General features: G+C 36.9%; 1 protein-coding gene and 1 pseudogene across 2 annotated transcripts in view; one reads left to right on the forward strand and one right to left on the reverse strand.

Annotated features, from left to right (window-relative positions):
- The window catches only part of DNAH12 (dynein axonemal heavy chain 12), a 299,548-nt gene that overhangs the window by 186,721 nt on the left and 90,047 nt on the right, over positions 1-22,780 (forward strand). Inside the window, exons 51-55 of the mRNA XM_081284134.1 lie at positions 16,049-16,138; positions 16,786-16,926; positions 19,433-19,674; positions 21,871-22,018; positions 22,304-22,449. Coding sequence (XP_081140260.1) covers positions 16,049-16,138; positions 16,786-16,926; positions 19,433-19,674; positions 21,871-22,018; positions 22,304-22,449 — 767 coding nt within the window. The remainder of the gene's footprint in view (positions 1-16,048; positions 16,139-16,785; positions 16,927-19,432; positions 19,675-21,870; positions 22,019-22,303; positions 22,450-22,780) is intronic.
- LOC308643844 (mediator of RNA polymerase II transcription subunit 28-like) lies at positions 1,238-2,757 on the reverse strand (annotated as a pseudogene). The gene has a single exon. The product of its transcript is annotated as a mediator of RNA polymerase II transcription subunit 28-like (transcript).

A 22,780-nucleotide genomic window follows, 5' to 3' on the forward strand; every position in this document is an offset into this window, starting at 1 on the left:
TATATAAAGTTCTTATGTATAAAACCTTATAAATAAAATTACAATAAATGTTAGCTGCTATTATAATTATTATTCAAGGATATATTCCTTAAGAAGGCAGGCATAGTATCCATCCATATTACAGACTGATTTTCTTTTCAGGGTTTCATAATGCCTAGGTTTGAATTCCTAAATTGAAATCTTTTTCTTTTCTTTTGTCCTTTCTTCCTCCATTTCTTTTCTTTTTTTTTATTGGAAAATCATTATTTATTTGACGGATAACTTCTGAATTAATATAAAGAAATGACAGTAACTTGTATTTACATTCATTCAAAACATTTTCATTAAGCACCAAGTAGAACAGTTTCTGATCTTTTCACTAAAAACACTTTTATCATTGAAAGACTGCCTCAAACTTAGTTTATTTTGTGGGGGATGTGAGGGGAGGCAGGGATACCAAGGATTGAACTCAGGGGCATTCAAGCCACATCCCCAGCCCTATTTTGTATTTTGTTTAGAGACAGGATCTCACTGAATTGCTTAGCACCTGGCTTTTGCTGAGGCTGGCTTTGAACTTGCAATCCTCCTGCCTCAGCCTCCTGAGCCACTGGGATTACAGGTATGTGCCATCACACTGGGCGTTTATTTAGGTTTTTAATCAAGAAACCTAAAGCTGCCAATCAGAGCTTCTATCTGGCATGAGATGACAGGTTAAAACCCTAAGAGTAAAAAATAACTTTATAAAGTTTTGACTTATACACTCCAACCAAGAGGAGATACGCTGGCCTCAGGCTAGTCATCACAGGTTATAGGTCCACAAGCCAAGTATCATCCTCACAGGTCACAAACAAAATGAGTAATATGTACACACAAAGTGAGTACAAAATACATGTTCCTGTATATTTCAGGATAGTAATGCCCATTTCCCATGAGCATACAATGCAGCAAGGAGCACAAAAAAAGATACCATTCACTAACCCACAAGACAGTGGAAGGAATAAAAGCCCTGTGCTCTGGAATGGAGTGGAGGCTTTGTGGACCAGGTGGCATCCAGGCCACACCAGCAACATGAGTGGATATCGAGGCGCATGGGGAGGGATCTTCAGGGTTGGAAAGGACAAAATGAACCAAGACACAGCCACAGACCTACTGACTATTCAGAAGACAGAGGAGTGTTTATACTGGCTGAGGGATATAATCCAAGAGTTGCATAAAACAGAGAATAGAAAACCTCTTCTGACAAGAGGGCAAAATACCTTCCCCACAGAGGATCTACATGCTCTCTGTGGAGGTGAAGGAGCTGGGGATCACTCTGCAGGTCACCTCCACCCCAAAGCCCTAGGCTCTTGGAATCAAATCCACTAAACAAGAACCTTCCTTCATGTAAACTGCCTTTTCTCCAAAAAGTAAAATAAAAACACAAGCAAACAAAACAAAATTCAAAAGAAAAAGAATCAGACCAAGCTTTGACCCCTTGTCCATCACTTGTGTCCCAGCTGTCATGCTAGGGAGACTGGGTCTGCTGTTACTCACACTGGTTCATCACTACGAGGCCTTCAGCATGTCGTGCTCCCAACACACCTCCCTCAACACAGCAAACACCGCACAACACATACACTCACCCAAACAAAAGGCAGCATCAACTTAAGTATCTCTGCTAACCTAGCATACTTGAACCCTTTTTTCTGACATATTTACAAAATATCTGCACTCTGTACTGCTATGGAAGCATTACAAATGTTGCATTAGATTCGTCTTCTTGAGGTAGTTCAAAGTCTTGAGATAGCAAATTTACGTATTTTTCTGTACTACCATGGATGTGTAGTAATCATAAAAGACCAAAAACCAAATTCCTTCTCCCCTCATTCTAGAAGTACTTTAATTTTCCCCCTCAGATATTAACAAACTAACAACTGGGGGAAAAAAACTATATATAAACTACATAAAATTTTAAAAATAAGCAAAAAGCCAAGAAAAAAAAAATCTGTGGAAAACTAATAGTCTAAACTTTGCTACAGACAAAACAAACAAAATGAAACCTCACTTTGTCTACCAAGCACTTTATAAAGTACTAAGTAATTAACAGCTCATAAAAATTGGGGAAATTTTTAGGTGGAGGTAAAATTAATACCAACTCATTCTCTAGCAAATAGCTGTTCTAAAATGCCACGTCCACACAGAGAGGTCTGGAGGAACTGTCTGCAGGACTCTACCTTGTAGGCCAGACCTCTCTCAGGTCTGCTTCATAGGCGCAGGGATGTTGGCAGATTCCTGCTCCAGGTAGGCCAAGGAGCCCTGAGGGACCTCGGCAGGCTTTTTGTGCTGCACATTGATGTCCTCCAGCACCTGCTGCCAATACCTCAGCTTTGTCAAGTGCTTCTGCACCAGCGCATCTTTCCGCTGCAACTCATTCCTTAGTTCTGAGACGTCCTCTTTGATAACTTGCCCAGGTTTCTGAACAGACAACTGCAATCTTTTTTTGTAGAAAAAAGCATTCTGTCTGTCTTGCAATATCCAGAAACTCCAGAAACTTCTGGATACACTGATCAACACCAGTTCGAATTTCGTCCTGATCGGTGCCATTGACATAATCCTGACTCACGAGAGAAGCAAAGCAAGCCTCGAACGACGACTCCAGCTAGTCCACCAAAGTGCTGCTAGAAGTCCTCGGCGCGCCAGGCGCTGCCTGAAGAAGCGAAACCTGGCCCTGGAGTCCCAGCGGGGGTTGCGGGGGGCCGGCAGCTGCCCGGAGAACATACCACCCAGCGGGGCCGCCATTTCTGCGGTCCTCATTTCTTTTCTTGCTTGCTTTCTTTTTCTTCTTCTCCTTCTCCTTCTCCTTCTTCTTCTTGCCATTCTATCCTTCATTGAAATAATAAAGAACATAAATAGGCTCTTGTCAAGTTATTCCCATTTACATGCACCCCCAGTTCCAGTCAGGCTTCTGATAGTAGAAAAAGAATGGTGAGCTAGTTATTCAACATCTTTAATTAGTATGTGGCTTTACCCTGTTACAGATAGAGCAATGTATATAATTTTTGACTTTCCATTTTCTCTTCTTTTTATTTCATTTGGAGAGCCTAGATAGGTAAGGAGATTGCCTTTAACAAAAATGCATGAGCTAGGTGCAGTGGTGCACAACTGTAATCCCAGCAGCTCGGGAGGCTGAGGCAGGAGGATTGCAAGTTCAAAGCTAGCCTCAGCAACTTAGCAAGGTCCTGAGCAACACAGTAAGACCCAGTCTTTTTTTTTTATTATTGGTTGTTCACAACATTACAAAGTTCTTGACATATCATATTTCATACATTAGATTGAAGTGGGTTATGAACTCCCAATTTTACCCCAAATGCAGATTGCAGAATCACGTCGGTTACACATCCACAATTTTACATAATGCCCTATTAGTAATTGTTGTATTCTGCTACCTTTCCTATCCCCCCTCCCCTTCCCTCACATATTCTCTCTCTACCCCATCTACTGTAATTCATTTCTCTCCTTGTTTATTTTTCCATTCCCCTCACAACCACTTATATGTAATTTTGTATAGCAATGAGGGTCTCCCTTCATTTCCATGCAATTTCACTTTTCTCTCTCTTTCCCTCCCATCTCATGTCTCTGTTTAATCTTTTCTTCCTGCTCTTCCTCCCTACTCTGTTCATAGTTGCTCTCATTATATCAAAGAAGACATTTGGTATTTGTTTTTTAGGGATTGGCTAGCTTCACTAAGCATAATCTGCTCTAGTGCCATCCATTTCCTTGCAAATTCCATAATTTTGTCATTTTTTAGTGCTGCGTAATATTCCATGGTGTATAAATGCCACATTTTTTTATCCATTCATCTATTGAAGGGCATCTGGGTTGGTTCCACAGTCTAGCTATTGTGAATTCTGCTGCTATGAACATCGATGTGGCAGTATTCCTGTAGCATGCTCTTTTAAGGTCTTCAAGGAATAGTCCAAGAAGGGCAATAGCTGGGTCAAATGGTGGTTCCATTCCCAGCTTTCCCAGGAATCTCCAAACTGCTTTCCAAATTGGCCGCACCAATTTGCAGTCCCACCAGCAATGTACAAGTGTACCCTTTTCTCCACATCCTCGCCAGCACTTGTTGTTGTTTGACTTCATAGTGGCTGCCAATCTCACTGGAGTGAGATGGTATCTTAGGGTGGTTTTGATTTGCATTTCTCTGACTACTAGAGATGGTGAGCATTTTTTCATGTACTTGTTGATTGATTGTATATCCTCCTCTGAGAAGTGTCTGTTCAGGTCCTTGGCCCATTTGTTGATTGGGTTATTTGTTATCTTATTGTCTAATTTTATGAGTTCTTTGTATACTCTGGATATTAGGGCTCTATCTGAAGTGTGAGGAGTAAAAATTTGTTCCCAGGATGTAGGCTCCCTATTTACCTCTCTTATTGTTTCTCTTGCTGAGAAAAAACTTTTTAGTTTAAGTAAGTCCCATTTGTTGATTCTTGTTATTAACTCTTGTGCTATGGGTGTCCTATTAAGGAATTTGGAGCCCGACCCCACAATATGCAGATCGGAGCCAACTTTTTCTTCTATCAGACGCAGAGTCTCTGATTTGATATCAAGCTCCTTGATCCATTTTGAGTTAACTTTTGTACATGGCGAGAGAAAGGGATACAGTTTCATTTTGTTGCATATGGATTTCCAGTTTTCCCAACACCATTTGTTGAAGATGCTATCCTTCCTCCATTGCATGCTTTTAGCCCCTTTATCAAATATAAGATAGTTGTAACTTTGTGGATTAGTCTCTGTGTCCTCTATTCTATACCATTGGTCCACCCGCCTGTTTCGGTACCAGTACCATGCTGTTTTTGTCACTATTGCTCTGTAATATAGTTTGAAATCTGGTATCGCTATACTGCTTGATTCACATATCCTGCTTAGAATTGGTTTTGCTATTCTGGGTCTTTTATTTTTCCATATGAATTTCATGATTGCTTTATCTATTTCTACAAGAAATGCCGTTGGGATTTTGATTGGCATTGCATTAAACCTATAGAGAACTTTTGGTAATATCGCCATTTTGATAATGTTAGTTCTGCCTATACATGAACAGGGTATATTTTTCCATCTTCTAAGATCTTCTTCTACTTCTCTCTTTAGGGTTCTGTAGTTTTCATTGTATAAGTCTTTCACCTCTTTTGTTAGGTTGATTCCCAAGTATTTTATTTTTTTGAGGATATTGTGAATGGAGTGTTTTTCCTCATTTCCGTTTCAGAAGTTTTGTCGCTGATATACAGAAATGCCTTTGATTTATGCGTGTTGATTTTATATCCTGCCACTTTGCTGAATTCATTTATTAGTTCTAGTAGTTTCTTTGTAGACCCTTTTGGGTCTTCTAGGTATAGAATCATGTCATCTGCAAATAGTGATAATTTAAGTTCTTCTTTTCCTATTTTTATGCCTTTAATTTCTTTTGTCTGTCTAATTGCTCTGGCTAGTATTTCAAGGACTAAATTAAATAGAAGTGGTGAGAGAGGGCATCCCTGTCTTGTTCCAGATTTTAGAGGCAATGCCTTCAACTTTTGTCCATTCAGAATGATGCTAGCCTGAGGCTTAGCATAGATAGCTTTTACAATGTCAAGGTAAGTTCCTGTTATCCCTAGTTTTTCTAATGTTTTGAACATAAAGGGATGCTGTACTTTGTTGAATGCTTTCTCTGCGTCTATCGAGATGATCATATGGTTCTTATCTTTAAGTCTATTGATGGGGTGAATAACATTTTTTGATTCCCGTATATTGAACCATCCTTGCATCCCAGGGATGAATCCTACTTGATCATGGTGCACAATTTTTTTGATGTGTTTTTGTATTCGATTCGCCAGAATTTTATTGAGGATTTTTGCATCTAGGTTCATTAGAGATATTGGTCTGTAGTTTTCTTTCTTTGAGGTGTCTTTGTCTGGTTTCGGAATCAGGGTGATGTTGGCCTCATAGAATGAATTTGGAAGAGCTCCCTCTTTTTCTATTTCCTGAAATAACTTGAAAAGTATTGGTATTAATTCTTCTTTAAAGGTTTTGTAAAACTCCGCTGTATACCCATCTGGTCCTGAGCTTTTCTTGGTTGGTAGTCTTTTGATGGCTTCTTCAATTTCATCCATTGATATTGGTCTGTTCAAATTGTGTGTATCCTCCTGACTCAGTCTGGGCAAATTATATGACTTAAGCAATTTATCGATGTCTTCACTATCTTCTATTTTATTGGAATATAGGTTTTCAAAATAATTTCTAATTGTCTTCTGTATTTCTGTAGCACCTGTTGTGATATTGCCTTTTTCATCCCGTATGTTAGTAATTTGAGTTCTTTCTCTTCTTCTCTTCGTTAGCATGGCTAAAGGTCTGTCGATCTTATTTATTTTTTTGAAGAACCAACTTTTAGTTTTGTTAATTTTTCAATAGTTTCTTTTGTTTCAATTTCATTGATTTCCACTCTGATTTTAATTATTTCTTGCCTTCTGCTACATTTGCTGTTGTTTTGCTCTTCCTTTTCTAGGGCTTTGAGATGAAGTGTGAGCTCATTTATTTGTTGATTTTTCCTTTTTTTGAGGAATGACCACCAGGCGATGAATTTTCCTCTTAAAAGTGCCTTCATTGTGTCCCATAGATTCCGATATGTTGTGTCTGTATTTCCATTTATCTCTAAGAAATTTTTGATTTCCTCCTTTATGTCTTCTGTAACCCATTTATCATTCAGTAACATATTGTTCATTTTCCATGTGATGTAGGATTTTTCCTTCCTTCTTTTATCATTGATTTCCAGTTTCATTCCATTATGATCAGATAAAATGCATGGTATTATCTCCACCCCTTTATATTTACTGAGGGTTGCCCTATGGCATAATATATGGTCTATTTTTGAGAAGGATCCATGTGCTGCTGAGAAAAAAGTATATCCATTTGATGATGGTTGATATATTCTATATATGTCAGTTAAGTCTAGGTTATTGATTGTGGTATTGAGTTCTATAGTTTCTTTATTCAACTTTTGTTTGGAGGATCTGTCCATTGGTGAGAGAGGTGTGTTGAAGTCACCCATAATTATTGTGTTGTGGTCTATTTGATTCTTGAGCTTGAGGAGAATTTGTTTTATGAATGTCGCAGCACCATTATTTGGTGCATAAATATTGATAATTGTTATGTCTTGTTGGTGAATGGTTCCTTTTAACAGTATATAATATCCTTCCTTATCCCTTTTGATTAACTTAGTCTTGAAGTTGATTTTATTCGATATGAGGATGGCCACCCCTGCTTGCTTACGAGGACCGTGTGCCTGGTATATTTTTTCCCAACCTTTCACCTTCAGCCTGTGTATGTCTTTTCCAATCAGATGTGTCTCCTGGAGGCAGCATATTGTTGGATTTGTTTTTTTAATCCATGATACCAGCCTATGTCGCTTTATTGGAGAGTTTAAGCCATTAACATTCAGAGTTACTATTGATATATGGTTTGTACTTCCAGCCATGTTTGATTATTTATCCTTTTTAAAAAAATTTAGTTTGTTTCTCCATGATTATCATTCCCCTCGCCCTCTGTCTTTACCGAGGCACTTCCCACTGATGGTTTTGGTTGTTGTTTTTCATTTCTTTCTCGTGTAGTGTTTTGCTCAAAATGCTTTGCAATGCTGGTTTTCTGGCTGCAAATTCTTTTAACTTTTGTTTATCATGAAAGATCTTTATTTTGTTGTCATACCTGGAGCTTAATTTTGCTGGATACAGAATTCTTGGTTGGCATCCATTGTCTTTCAGTGTTTGAAATACATTGTTCCATGACCTTCTTTCTTTCAGCGTCTGTGATGAAAAATCCATTGCTAACCTTATTGTTTTACCCCTGAATGTAATCTGTCTCCTTTCTCTTGTAGCTTTTAATATTTTCTCTTTGTTCTGTATATTGGATATCTTTATAACAATGTGTCTTGGCATTGGTCTACTGTGATTTTGTGTGCTCAGTGTCCTGTATGCATCTTCAATTTGTATATCTGTTTCCTTTTTTATTTCTGGAAAGTTTTCTGTAATTATTTCATTCAGCAGGTTACTCATTCCCTTGGTTTGAATCTCTGTACCTTCTTCTATCCCGATGACTCGTAAGTTTGGTTTTTCTATGTTATCCCATAACTCTTGGATGTTTTTCTCGTGATTTTTTACCAGCCTTTCTGAGTTGGCTAGACTCTTTTCAAGATGATATATTTTGTCTTCATTCTCTGACGTTCTGGCTTCTACTTGCTCCACTCTGTTAGTGATACTCTCAATTGAGTTTTTAATTTGGTTTATCATTTCCTTCATTTCTAGAATTATTGTTTGATTATTTTTTATGATCTCTATCTCCTGATAAAGATGCTTAACTTCTTCTTTTATCTGTTTATGTAATTCATTCTCAATGTGTTCTTTCGCTGCTTGAATTTGCTGTCTCGTATCCTCTTTAAGGTTCCATTCCATCTGTCTAAGGTGTTCCTTGAGTTCTTTATGTGACCATTTTTCTGATGACTCTAGATCCTCCTGAATATTTAGGCTGTCCTGCATTGTTTGTATTCCTTTTCTTCCTTGCTTTTTCAAGTTGCTCATGTTACTTCTTGTTCTGTTTGACTGCTGAGATACTGTTTACTCCTGTAGACGCAGGTTTCAATGAAGTTATCTCCTCCACCACAGTCTGGTAACGTCAGTTCTCTGCCATGGTGGTATCTCTTGCAAATGGCGACAGTTCATTTCCCTTTGCCGGGTGACCAATGCAACGGGTGGGTCCTTACTGTCTCTCCCAAGCCCCGTTTCAAACCTATGGCCACTACCTATGAAGGCTCAGTTGGCATTTACCTCCGTAGGAACAGAAAGGCCGACCAGTTGTTTCAGCCAGATGGATTAGTGCTGAGTCACAGCTGTTTGTCTGCGGGAAGCAGGCGAACGGGAGCTTGAATTCAGCCGATCCGGGCTCAGTGTATGTTCTGAGAGGCCCAGACAGTTCGCCCCAGATCCACGTCAGTTCAGCATTGCCTAGTGATCCTGCACCTGCGTAGCCCTCCTAGGCGCTCTTTCAGAGGAAGGACTCCTGACGCGTTCAGGGATTCTTTTTGCACCCAGCTCTCTTATGGAAGGTCGATGTTCTCCGTGGAAACGCTTAGCTTCTCTTAAACGGGATAGGTGGAACTTTGCTCCCAAACAGCCCGGAACCACAAGTCGGGAGCACAGCCAAGACCCAGTCTTTAAATAAAATACAAACAAGGGCTGAGTTTGTAGCTCAATGGTAGAGTGCTTGCCTCACAAGCGTGAGGCACTGGGTTCAATCTTCAGCACCACATAAAAATAAATAAATAAAAATAAGAATTAAAAAATACAAAAAGGCTGGAGATGTGGCTTAATGGTTAAGTGCCCTAGAGTTCAATCACTGGTTCCAAAAGAAGAAAAGAAAATGCTTGTTGTTTGAAAGAGTCAAAGAATAAAGGAACATAAAAAATTGAAATGATAAAAATGTACTTTCTTATATGAAGTTGATGTCTATGTTAGCTTTAGGTTTTCAAAAGAAATGACTACACATTCTCTTTTCAGTATTTAATTTTTTGACAAAAATTTATAATTTCATCTCCATAGTTATAATATTTGATTTATGTAATATGTTCTCAGAGAAGAATCTTAGTTTCCAAGGAGAGATGTAAGTTGACATTTTGAAAGCATATGAACAGCTTTTCTGGATAATATGCCTTTTTTTAAGATAGATAGAGAGAGATAAAGAGGAGAGAGAGAATTTTAATATTTATTTTTTATTTTTCGGTGGACACAACATTTTTGTTTGTATGTGGTGCTGAGGATCAAACCTGGGCCGCAGGCATGCCAGGCGAGCGCGCTACCACTTGAGCCACATCCCCAGCCCTGGATAATATGTCTTAAACTTTAAGAAGAAAAATTTTATATTTAACATTTATTTTATTTTTATTTGTTTTAATTAGTTATACATGACATCAGAATGTATTTTTATTCATTGTACACAAATGGAGCACAGCTTTTCATTTCTCTGGTTGTACATGACGTGGAGTCACACCATTCATGCAAACATTCATATACCTAGGGTATGATGTCTCATTCCACCATCTTTCCAACCCCCATGCCACCTCTACTCCCCTTACTGCCCTCTGCTCAATCCAAAGTTCCTCCATTTTTCCCTTGCCCTCCGCATTACAAATCAGCATCCACATATCAGAGAAAACATTTGATTTTTATTTGGGGGAAAGGATTGGCTTACTTAACATATTCCCCAACTCCATCTATTTACCTGAAAATGCCAGAATTTTATTCTCTTTTATTACTGAGTAATATTCCATTGTGTATATATGCAGTTTCTTTATCCATGAATCTGTTGAAGAGCATCTAGGTTGGTTCCACAGTTTAGCTATTGTGAATTGAGCTGCTATAAACATTGATGTGGCCGTGTCACTATAGTATGCTGATGGGATAGCTGGCTCAAATGGTGGTTCCAATCCAAGTTTTCTAAGGAATCTCTATACTGCTTTCCATAGTGGTTGCACCAATTTGCAGTCCCACCAGCAGTGTATGAGTGTGCCTTTTCCCCCACATTCTAACCAACACTTATTGTTGCCTGTATTCTTGATAATTGCCATTCTGACTAGAATGAGATAAAATCTTAGAGTAGTTTTGATTTGTATTTCTCTAATTACAAGTGATGTTTTACATTTTTTAATATACTTGTTGATTAGTTGTACATCTTCTGAGAAATATCTGTTCAGTTCCTTAGCCTATTTATCGATTGGGGTTTTGTTGTTGTAGTTGTTGATAAGTTTTTTGAATTCTTTATATATCCTAGAGATGAGACTCTATCTGATGTGTGTGTGGTAAAGATTTTTCTCCCATTCTGTAGCCTCTCTCATCACATTATTGATTGTTTCCTTTGCAAAGAAGCTTTTTAGTTTGAATCCATTCTATTTATTGATTCTTGGTTTTATTTCTTGTGCTTTGGGAATTTGGTTAAGTAAGTCAGATCCTAATCTGACATGATGAAGATTTGGGCCTGCTTTTTCTTCTCTTAGGTACAGGGTCTCTGGTCTAATTCTTAGGTCCTTGATCCACTTTGAGTTGAGTTTTGTACATGGTGAGAGAGAGAGAGGTTTAATTTCATTTTGCTTTATATGGATTTCCAGTTTTCCCAGCACTATTTGTTGAAGAGGCTATCTTTTCTCCAATGTATATTTTTGGCACCTTTGTCTAGTATGAGATAACTGTAATTATGTGGGTTTTTTTCTGTGTATTTTGTACCACTGGTCTATGTGTCTGTTTTTGTGCCAATAACATTCCATTTTTGTTACTATAGCTCTGTAGTATAGTTTAAGGTCTGGTATTATGATACCTCCTGCTTTGCTTTTCTTGCTAACAATTGGTTTGGCTATTCTGGGTCTCTTATTTTTCCAAATGAATTTCATGATTGCTTCTTCTATTTCTATGAGGAATGTCATTGGGATTTTAATTAGAATTGCATTAAATCTGTAGAAAGTTTTTGGTACTATAGCCATTTTGACAATATTAATTCTGCCTATCCAAGAACATGGGGATCTTTCCATCTTCTAAGGTGTTCTTCAGTTTCTTTATTTAGTGTTTTATAGTTTTCATTGTAGAAGTATTTTGCTTCTTTTGTTAGATTGGTTCCCAATTTTTTTTGAGACCATTGTGAATGGGGTAGTTTTCCTAATTTCTCTTTCAGAGGATTTGTCATTGATGTATAGAAATGCATTTAATTTATGGGTATTGATTTTATATCCTGCTACTTTGCTGAATTCATTTATTAATTATAGAAGTTCTTGTGGAATTTTTTGGATCTTTGAAATTAGAATCATGTTGTCAGCAAATAGTGATAGTTTGAGTTCTTCTTTTCCTATTCATTTCCCTTTAATTTCTTTCATCTAATTGTTCTGATAGAGTTTCAAGGACTATGTTGAATAGAAGTGATGAAAAAGGGCATCCCTGTCTTGTTCCAGTTTTTAGAAGGAATGCTTTCAATTTTTCTCCATTTAGAATGATGTTGGCCTTGGGCTTGGCATAGGTAGCTTTTACAATATTAAGGTATATTCCTACTATCCCTAGTTTTTCCAGTGTTTTGAACATGAAAGGGTACTGTATTTTGTCAAACTTTTTTTCTACATATGATTCCTATCTTTAAATCTATTGATGTGATGATTTTCATTTATTGATTTCTGTATTTTGAACCAACCTTGCATTCCTGGGATGAAACCCACTTGATCATCTTTTAAATATTTTTGTATGGGATTTGCCAGAATTTTATTGAGAATTTTTGCATTTATGTTCATTGAGGATATTTGTCTGAAGTTTTCTTTCCCCTGATGTATCTTTGTCTGGTTTTGGTATCAGGGTGATACTAATCTCATAGAATGAGTTTGGAAGGGTTCCCTCCTTTTCTATTTCATGGAATAATTCGAGGAGTATTGGTATTAATTCTTCTTTGAAGTCCACTTTATCTGATATGAGTGTAGAAACCTCTGCTTGTTTACCCAGTCCATGTGAGTGATATGCTTTTTCCCATCCTTTTACCTTCAGTCTGCGGATGTCTTTTTCCTATGAGATCAATCTCTTAAAGGCAGCATATTGTTGGGTCTTTTTAAAAAATCCAATCTGCCAGTCTATGTCTGTATTGATGAGTTTATGCCATTAACATTCAGGGTTATTATTGAAATATGGTTTGTATTTCCGGTCATTTGGATTTATTTTTGGTTTTTAACTTGACTTAGTTTCTGCTTTGACTGGCTTTTTCTTTACTGTAGTTCCTCCCTTTGCTGATTTTCATTGTTGTTATTCATTTTCTCCTCATGGAATATTTTGCTGAGAATGTTTTATAGTGCAGGCTTTCTCATTGTAAATTCTTTTAGCTTTTGTTTATCACAGAGATTTTTATTTCACAGTCAAATCTGAGGCTTAATTTTGCTGGATATAAGATTCTTGGTTGGCATCCATTTTCTTTAAGAGCTTGTTGTTCCAGACCTCCTAACTTTGAGGGTCTGGGTTGAGAAATCTGCTAAGATCTGAATTGGTTTCCCCTTATATGTAATCTGAAACTTTTATCTTATGACTTTTAAAATTCTATCCTTATTCTGCATGCTAGGCATTTTCATTATAATGTGCCTTGGTATGGATTTGTTGTAATTTTGTATACTTGGTGTCCTGTAAGCCAATTCATTCTTCAGGTTTGGGAAATTTTTTGATATTATTTCATTGAAAAGATTATACATTCCCTTGGTTTGTATCTCTGTGCCTTCCTGTATCCCAATAAATCTTAAATTTGGTCTTTTCATGTTATCTTGTAATTTTTGGAGGTTTCTTACCATCTTCACTGAGTGGTCAACTTTATTTTCAAGATTATATATTTTGTCTTTTTTGCCTAAGGTTCTGTCTTTCAAGTGATCTAGTCTGTTGGTGATACTTTTTATTGAGTTTTTTAATTGGTTTATTGTTTCCTTCATTTCAAGGATTTCTGTTTTGGGGGGGTTTCTCCACAATCTCTCTTTCTTGAAGTAATCTTTTGCTACCTGCATTTACTTTTTTATCTCTTTATTGAAGTGATAATTGTTGTTGATTTGCTCTCTTAAATCATTCTTTACTTAGCCGATCATTTTATTTTATTTTTAATATTTATTTTTTAGTTGGACACAATAGTTTATTTTGTTTACTTTTATATGGTGCTGAGGATTGAACCCAAGACCTCGAACATGCTAGGTAAGCACTCTACCGCTGAGCCACAACCCCAGCTCCTCTTTTTTTTTTTTTTTTTTAAGAGAGAGTGAGAGAGGAGAGAGAGAGAGAGAATTTTTAATATTTATTTTTTAGTTATCGGCGGACACAACATCTTTGTTGGTATGTGGTGCTGAGGATCGAACCCGGACCGCACGCATGCCAGGCGAGCGCGCTACCGCTTGAGCCACATCCCCAGCCCATCCCCAGCTCCTCTTAGCAGATCATTTTAACTATGTACACTCTGAACTCCTTTTCTGACATTTCTTCTACTGTGCTGCCAATGGATTCTATTATCATAGCATCTTGGTTTGTTTGGAGCACTTTCTTCCCTTGTTGTTTCATGTTGTTCATGTGTCTTCCCTCTAGCACTGTGAATCCAAAGTATTATAGTTTTTATCCTATAAACTTATAGTGTCCTTGCAGGTTTCCAATACCTCACCTTTAAGAGGGAGATTAATATTAACACCCAATGCAAACAATATTCAGCCTTAAACCAAACAGCTCCTATTTAGATGATTCCAGTTTTGTCACAATGAACAGAAATGATATATATGATTATTATCTACAATACAAATAGTAGAATTGCAAAAGGGTCTTCAGTTTCTAATGGTAAAGACAGAACTGGGAGGAGGTGTAGGATGTGATGTTTATGAGGTAGGAGGTGAGAATATAGAGGTATTAGAGCATAGGAAGAGTGAAAGGAATCAAAAGAAGTTGGCTGTTAGTAGGAGAAAAGAGAGAGACTCTGGGGAAACAGATAAGTGAGAGGAAAATAGAGTTTAAAAATAAGAAAAGAAAAGGAAATAAATATTGAAGCATATACAAAAGAAACTGTAACATACTGTTCAAACATCCCAGTCCTCAATAACCTGATATAAGAAAAGTACTTGGTTTCAAAAATGTGGAGAATATGAGAGCAGGGAACCAAAAAAGAAAAAGGAAAGAAAAAAATATCAAAGGAAAATTGAACATTGTTTCTGTTGGAGTTCAATATCTTCTCTGCATTTCTTCTTATCCGATAGGTGGGGTTTTCTGGAGTTTGCTGATAACTCCACCCTATGGTGGTGAAGGTTACTAAGGTGGGAGGCAGAACTCCTGGAGGCAGTGGGGTATAGTAATTGTCAGTCCCACTGGAAGACTGCACCCCAGGAATCTCCTTGGGGTCCACTGGTGTAATGCAGGAGCCTGATCTTAGCCTCTTATAATGCTTGTGGACCCCACAAGTTCCTAGTCTCTAATTTAGTCTCTAAATTGTAACTATCCTGCCCTTACCCTTTCAACTTCCCAATCAGGAACCTCTCTCTCCAGAGATTCTGGGGGCAGAGTGCTGGGACCCGTATACCTGTCGTGGAAAGCTGTTCTGTATCAGGTAGATCAGGACCAGGTGTTGACATCTACAGGCCAGCCATGTAGCTACAAGCACTAGGCTGGGTTGGTGGCTGGAGGGTTTGAGGAACCAGAGGGCCCTGTGATTGCCAAACTGATGAGATCAGGTGATTGGTGGATGTTGGATTGGGGAGGGAGTAGAAGACCAGGCTGGTGTTGAGTCCCAGCAAGTGCCCCCCAAGTTGGCCCTGGGAGACTGGTGGGCACCAGGCTGGTTGGGTGGGTGAGCTGGGATCAAAATGCCCTCTTGCCGTCTTCCTACCTACTGATCCCATGCAAGGCTCTCTCCTGCTTCTGCAACAAGTTGGTGGCTATTTGCATACCTAGCAGGGATACCTCTAGTGTAACCAAGCCTGCAGGGACCTTGGTGATAGTCTTCCAGGTCCTGGCTGTTGTTCCTAGATGGAAACAGCCACATCTCTGGTTGGTGGTAGCAGCAGTGTCAAACCTCTAGGTACCCTGATGTTGACCTTCCAGGCCCCAGCTGGTGTCCCAAAATGGGATCTGCCCCAAGTAAAGATAGCAGTGGTGGCAGCACTTGCAGCGGCAGTAACCCAAGATGATGGTGGAGGTGTCCCAAGATGGAGGCAACTGCTTTCAGAGATGGGGCTATGAGGGTGGGCCATGGGGTTGCATCGAGTGGTCTGTTAAGAGATGTAGCACTATGGCATGCAGTGCTTCAGTGGGTTGGTGCCTCTGGACCCTGTCCATTGTCCCAAGGTGGAGGCTACCATGTAAGGGGTTTGGTATAGTGGTGGCTGCAGTGTACCAAGACAGAGGCAGGCCCGAGGAGCCACATGTTGGTAGATGGGGAGTTGAAGCATGGTCATTGCTCCGTGTGGTGGGTGGGGCCAGCAGGGCAGCCGTTCATATTGAGTATTTTTAATTGCACATTTAGTAAGTTCTATAAATTTTATTTTTAGATATTTGATTACTGGGGACCTAGCAAAAAACTTCTGGGAGATATGAATTTCTTAAGAGATTTGAGAGAATATGACAAGGACAACATCCCAGTGAGTTATATTGTATTTTTTTTTCTCTAGATGTGACTTTGCCAAGATGTGTAAGATCTTTAAAATTATAGAATACTTTATAAAACATAAGGAGAAAGTCCTTTTTTAGGATTAAGGTAATTAATAAAAGGACATTACATTTACTAATGATTTATTATGAGTTGTCATAATGCATAAAACATCACTTTCAGATGATTGGAAAGTTATTTAATATATTACTGGTTTATTGTATTATTGACTTGAAAGAGTTCTCTAAATGTCTTCTTACAACAAATAGTTTATTAGGAAACTATACATGTATTTATTTAAGATAAAGTATTATCTTTTCCATTTACATTGTTATTTTATTAATGTTTAATTGTTCTTTTACTTTGTTTTCATTTTTCCATCAACCCACAAGAGTCTTTTAATATTCTTGAAAAAAAATCTTGCTTTAGTATCTATAATAAATTTGCATATTTTCACATAAATATTACTTGTGTATCTACCATAGTTATGCTTATTTTTAAATTATCTCAAAATATTGATTTTGGATTTTAAAGACAACATATAACTTCTTTATTCAAATGTTTTTATTACATATGCTTTCTTCATCTTATGATTGTGATACATGTTGAAATTTTAAAATCTAAATCTTTACTGAATAGGTGACTGTTATGCCGAAGATCCGTGGTGAATATTTGACAAACCCCGAATTTGACCCCGCTAAGATTGCTAAAGCTTCTTCTGCAGCAGAGGGTCTGTGTAAGTGGATCATGGCTATGGAAGTGTATGACAGAGTTGCAAAGGTATTTTGAGCATTTTCATATCTATTTTCTGCTAAAATATTCTCAGAAACTAAAGCCTATGCATATATTTACTAGTTAAAGAGTTTTTCAAAGCAATTCCAGAGAGAATTTGTCCTGTTACAGAGTAATCATCAGATGTTGATTGTATACCTAGAAGATACAGAGACTATTCCTGGTTGGACTTGGTACTGGTGGTAGTGCTGTGGGAGCATGGACGAGCAGTGGAATTATCCAAACTAACCTAAGGCCTTGAGACAAAAGGGAATTTGGGTTTGATGAGGGGAGAACTGAAAAAGAAAATTTCAAAACATTGAGAGCAAAGCAGCAGATTAAAAATTTGATTCAGCTTTTTTGATTCTACATTTGAATAAGATCATGTGGAATTTATCTTTCTGTGGCTGGCTTATTTCACTTAATATAACATCCTCCTAGTTCACCTGTGTTGTTGGAAATGAGAAGATTTCATTCCTTTTATGGATGAATAATATTCCATTGTGCATAGGTACCACAACTCCAACTATCTATTGTCTTGGTGGGAGTGCATATATCTTTTTAATATACGGAATTCATTTTCTTTAGATATTATAAAGTAGTTACTAGAGGCTTGGGTGATTAGAAGGGAGAGGGGATGGAGAGATCTTGGTCAAAGGATGTGTAATTATAGTTAGAAAGGAGGAATAAAGAATGTTCAGAATATGGAAATATTCTGAGACAGAAAGTAGCTAAGTGATTGCCTGGGGACAAAAGATTAGGGGAAAGGATTATGGGGAAGGGTTGAAGTGGGAATAATGGTTATGGAGTTTATTTTTTGGTAGTGAAAATGTACTAAAATTGTGATGATTGTTGCACAATTCCGTGAATATGTTAAAAACCATTGAATTATACACTTCAAATGGGCAAATTGTGTGATATGGGAATTATATCACAATAAAGTATTTTTTTAAGTTGACTGAAAAGATCAGAAGAAGATCTAGTAGGTAACCCTTAACAGAGATTATGGAACGATCCCCTGAAGCCATGGCAGTCACTGATCAGGAACCTTTTATAAAGTACACATTGGGATCAAGTTCATGAGAGAGCGGAGAATTGTTAAGAGCATTTTGTAAGTATGTCTAGTAAAGGATCAGAGAAACACAAACTTTACCCCCTAAAAGGCATAATTATACCCAGGGAAGCAGGAAATGAAAGTAAAAATGTAGATGAAAATATGTAGTAGCATGTATTTAGAATAAATTCAGAGAACAGAATGAGTGATCAGACTACAATAATTTGAAAGATATTCCTTAATGAATATAACATTTGCTTGTATAGAGGTAGGGGCTTTAATGTAAATAAAACTAATTTCATCTGGGATGTCCTTCCCTTGAACATCTAGTCTGTCCACATAGTAATCTCATGGAAGGCTGATAACCTCTCAATTTGGCTAATTTCCACTGTCCCACAGGGCATATGGATTCTTCTGGATCCTTTCTACAAAGCAGAGAAGCCAAAGTATTCAAGCTCTGTCCTGTCTTCCCACTCCATATATCCACACTGCCATTTTTATTCTGATGCAGCTGTCCCATGTTGAGGCAAGAGGATGGAAGGGAGATAACTAGCAATGTCCCCTCTGAAATCCAAACTAGGAAAGGGAGCTTCCGTCCTCTGTTTGCTTTTTCAAAATGCTCTTCCTTCAGGATTTCAGAGGAGAGAAAGCAGGATATTGGTAGCTGATAACCATGCTTTCACTTCCCTCTTTGTCTTCTTCATTCATGTTGATGAACCAGAACTGTCAGGAGGACCTTTTTTCTAACTGGCACAGACTCTCTGATCATCATCTGAATTTTTTGTACTAGTGATCAAGTTGGCCAAACCTCATTCTTGACATGCTAATAAGTACAACAAAATAACAACTTAGAAGATCTCTCTTTTCTCAACAGAGTGGCTTTTCAATATTTGTCAAGGAAAAATTAATTTTGTGAAACTGAATACCAAGGAGCTCTCCTTTGTATTTCATTTTCACAGTTCTTATCACTCCATGTACATGTGTAGCTTGGGGTGACTAGGAGGAAAATCACAGATTTGGAAATTAAATAAAAAACACCAAAACAAAAAACACATTCATGTATTTTAAATACTTCTTATTTCTTTTTTTAAAAATATTGTTTAGTGTTGACAGACCTTTATTTTATTAATTTATTTATATGTGGTGCTGAGAATTGAACCCGGTGCCTCACACATGGGCTTCCACTGAGCCACACCCCAACCCCTTAAATACTTCTTATTTCTATTATAAATTTTCTCTGTTCGTCATGCGACCAGAAGTTTCTTACTTTGTCAATCCGAAATAATTTATTTTGTAGGTGACATTTTACTAGTCCAGATGATTTATATGTTTTTTGAACTATATACATACTTTTTACTTTTATGTAATTTATTATCTTAATACATTTGTACTCATAATACCTAAAAAGGAATTATTTAAAGTTTTACATAGTTCACATCTATATATATTGTTTCCAAATAGGTCGTGGCACCTAAAAAAGCTCGCTTAGCAGAAGCTCAGAAATCCTTAGCTGAGACAATGGGACTTTTGAATCAGAAGAGAGCAGAACTGGCAGAAGTAGAACACCATTTGGAAAATTTACAAAAGACATTTAAAGAGAAAACTGAGGAAAAGGCTGCTTTAGAAGATCAGGTGGAACTCTGTGCTAAGAAACTTGAAAGAGCCTCAAAACTAATTGGGGGACTGGGTGGAGAAAAAACAAGGTCAGATTTCTACTCATTTTAACAAGATTTAAGAATGTCAGACTTGACTATGTGACTACTTCAGGGTATTTTTTTTATATTACTACCAGTTTTAAAATGGCTAGTTGAGAATATGGGACTTGTACAAGATACTTGGCCAGACCTCTCCAAAGATGAATATCAGGGTTGAGCATGGTGTTTGTAACTTGCTTTTAAATAGTTTTAAAAAGGCGGTTAGTAGAGGCTGGGGTTGTAGCTCAGTGGTAGAGTGCTTGCCTAGCAAGCACTAGTGAGGCACTGGGTTCGGTCCTCAGCACCACATAAAAATAAATAAGTAAAGGTATTGTATCTATCTACATCTTTATTTTAAAAAAGGCAGTTAGTAACTATTTTTTTAAATATTTTTAGTTATAGATGGACACAATACCTTTATTTATTTATTTAAATATTTATTTTTTTAGTTGTAGTGAACACAATACCTTTATTTATTTATTTAAATATTTATTTTTTTAGTTGTAGTGAACACAATACCTTTATTTTATTTATTTATTTTTATGTGGTGCTTATAAGTTCCTTGCTTAGTATCTGGATGGCCATCTTAAGTGACAGCCATCAATTTAAGAAAAAAGTTTCACTTTCCTGCCCAAGGGCTTTTCTGAGAAAGGCTCACCACTCCCTCATACCAACCCAGCCCTTAACCAACTACATTAGGACCTGCTTGGCTCTGACTACTGAGCCTCCCTCATAAAAGTCCCAGAACTCAAGCCTGTTTTGCCTCTCTCTTCTATAGAGAGATTGCCTTTATTTTGTCAGCTCTTATAAATAAACTGTCCTTTGTATCTCTGCCTGGTCTCAGTCTTTCATTTCTTGCTTACCCATCTCTTACTTTCCCTTCAGTGCTGAGGATCAAACTAAGGGCCTCACATGTACTAGGTGAACACTCTACCACTGAGCCACAACCTCAGCCTGATATTTACTTATGTGGTGCTGAGGATCGAACCCAGTGCCTCCCACATGCTAGGCAAGCACTCTACCAGTGAGCCACAACCCCAGCCCTGGTTTTTAATTTGTGATATGTAGTTGTTAGTTATATATAATTCTTCCCAATTTTGTATGTGTTCAAAAATTTTTTTAATAAAATGGTTAAAACTATTTCAAAGAAAATAAAACTGATTTAATTTAATAAAGGCAGTTAGCTTTTTTCTAATCTACTTACCTGGGCTGGACAGCAAACTATTTCATTTATTAATTATATTTGTTCAATGCATAGCATGATAAGGTAATATGTCTTTGAAAGTGTTTTATAGGACAGATTAGATGGTTTTGGAATATAACTTTTTATTTAACTTCTCATTTATTTCCATTAAATTAGAAAAATATTAATCTTAGTATTTCAACTTCTATACAACTTACATACAGTTTTTATAATGAGTTGCAAATTTTTTCTGTTAACAGTCTAACAATGAATACTGAAACAAATAGTAGAAACATTAGACTAAATCATCCTAGCAAAAATTATTAGGCAAAATGCTCATGTTTTGTTTTTGCTTTTTCTGAAGAGCTAGGTCCTATAAGAAATACTTAATATTCTTTTTTTATTTTCTAAAAAAAATGATAGCGGAATGCATTACAATTCTTATTACACATATACAGCACAATTTTTCATATCTCTGGTTATATATAAAGTATGTTGACAACAATTCGTGTCTTCATACATGTACTTTGAATAATGATGTCTATCACATTCCACCATCCTTGCTAGTCCCCTGCCTCCTCCCTTTCCCTCCCACCCCTCTTCCCTATCTAGAATTCATCTATTCCTCCCATGCTCCTCCTCCCTACCCCACTATGAGTCAGCCTCCTTATATCAGAGAAAACATTTGGCATTTGTTTTTTGTTTTTGTTTTTGTTTGGATTGGCTAACTTCACTTAGCATTATCTTCTCCAACACCATCCATTTTCCTAATATTCTAAAAATGAAAGGCAGATTATCATTCAAATAATATATATATATATATATATATAGGTATAAATAATAATAGCATATTAGAGTTAGAAGGGATCCAATCTCCTTATTGTACAGATAAACAAGTGCCCAAGGTTTAAATAACTTTTTGTTATAGAATTTGGTTTGGAAGCCCTTGCCCTTTTACTTACTGTGTCTTCTGTTGTTCCCTGTCTATTGTATGTCTCTTTTGCCTCTGGCTAATCACACAGATGGGCGCAAGCTGCAGATGACCTTCAGATAACATATGAAAATTTAACTGGTGATGTCTTAGTATCAGCAGGAGTAATAGCTTACCTTGGTGCTTTCACTTCTGGCTTTCGACAAACTTGTACAGAAGATTGGAGCATGTTGTGCAAGGTACTAGTTTTATATTTAGTAAGTTTTGTTTTAGAACATTCAAAGTACATTTTGAAGTATTTTGGGCGAAAGTGAAAATACAGGGTTTTTCTTGCTTCTTGTTTTTGTTTGCTGCTTCTTTGATTCAGTAAAATACTTTTACAGCTCAACATTTTGTTTTTCCCTCCCCTGGCTCTTAGAGTTATTACATAATACCTAATGGTAATTAAATCAATTTTTTAATTTAAAAATTGTTCCAATTAGCAAGATGAAAGAAAACATCAGATTTTTGTTTATTTCCTACAGGAGAAAAAAATCCCATGTTCAGAAGAATTCTCACTAAGTAAGACCCTGGGTGATCCAGTAAAAATTAGAGCTTGGAATATTGCTGGACTACCAACAGATACATTCTCCATAGATAATGGAGTGATTGTTAATAACTCTAGGCGTTGGTAAGAAACATAAAGTATTAATTTTTTTCTATTATCTTATTTTAAAGTTTTCAGTGTGTAAAAGTTGAAAGAATTTTACAATAAGCACCAATAGAGCTGAGACCTCCTAGATTCTGTAATTAACATTTTATTATACTTGCTACTTACGTATACATGTCTGTTTATCTTTGTACCAATCCATCAACACATTTTTAAAATGTGTTTTAGTGTATGCTACAGATATAGATATATTCCCCTCAGATACTTACGCATGCATATCCTTAATTAAGTTCATTTTTTTTTCTTCTGAGGTAAAATTTACAAAGAAATTCATAAAACAGTGTATCATTTG

This window comes from Spermophilus citellus, assembly GCF_964194105.1.
Source record: "Spermophilus citellus genome assembly, chromosome: 3".
Classification (NCBI taxonomy): domain Eukaryota; kingdom Metazoa; phylum Chordata; class Mammalia; order Rodentia; family Sciuridae; genus Spermophilus; species Spermophilus citellus.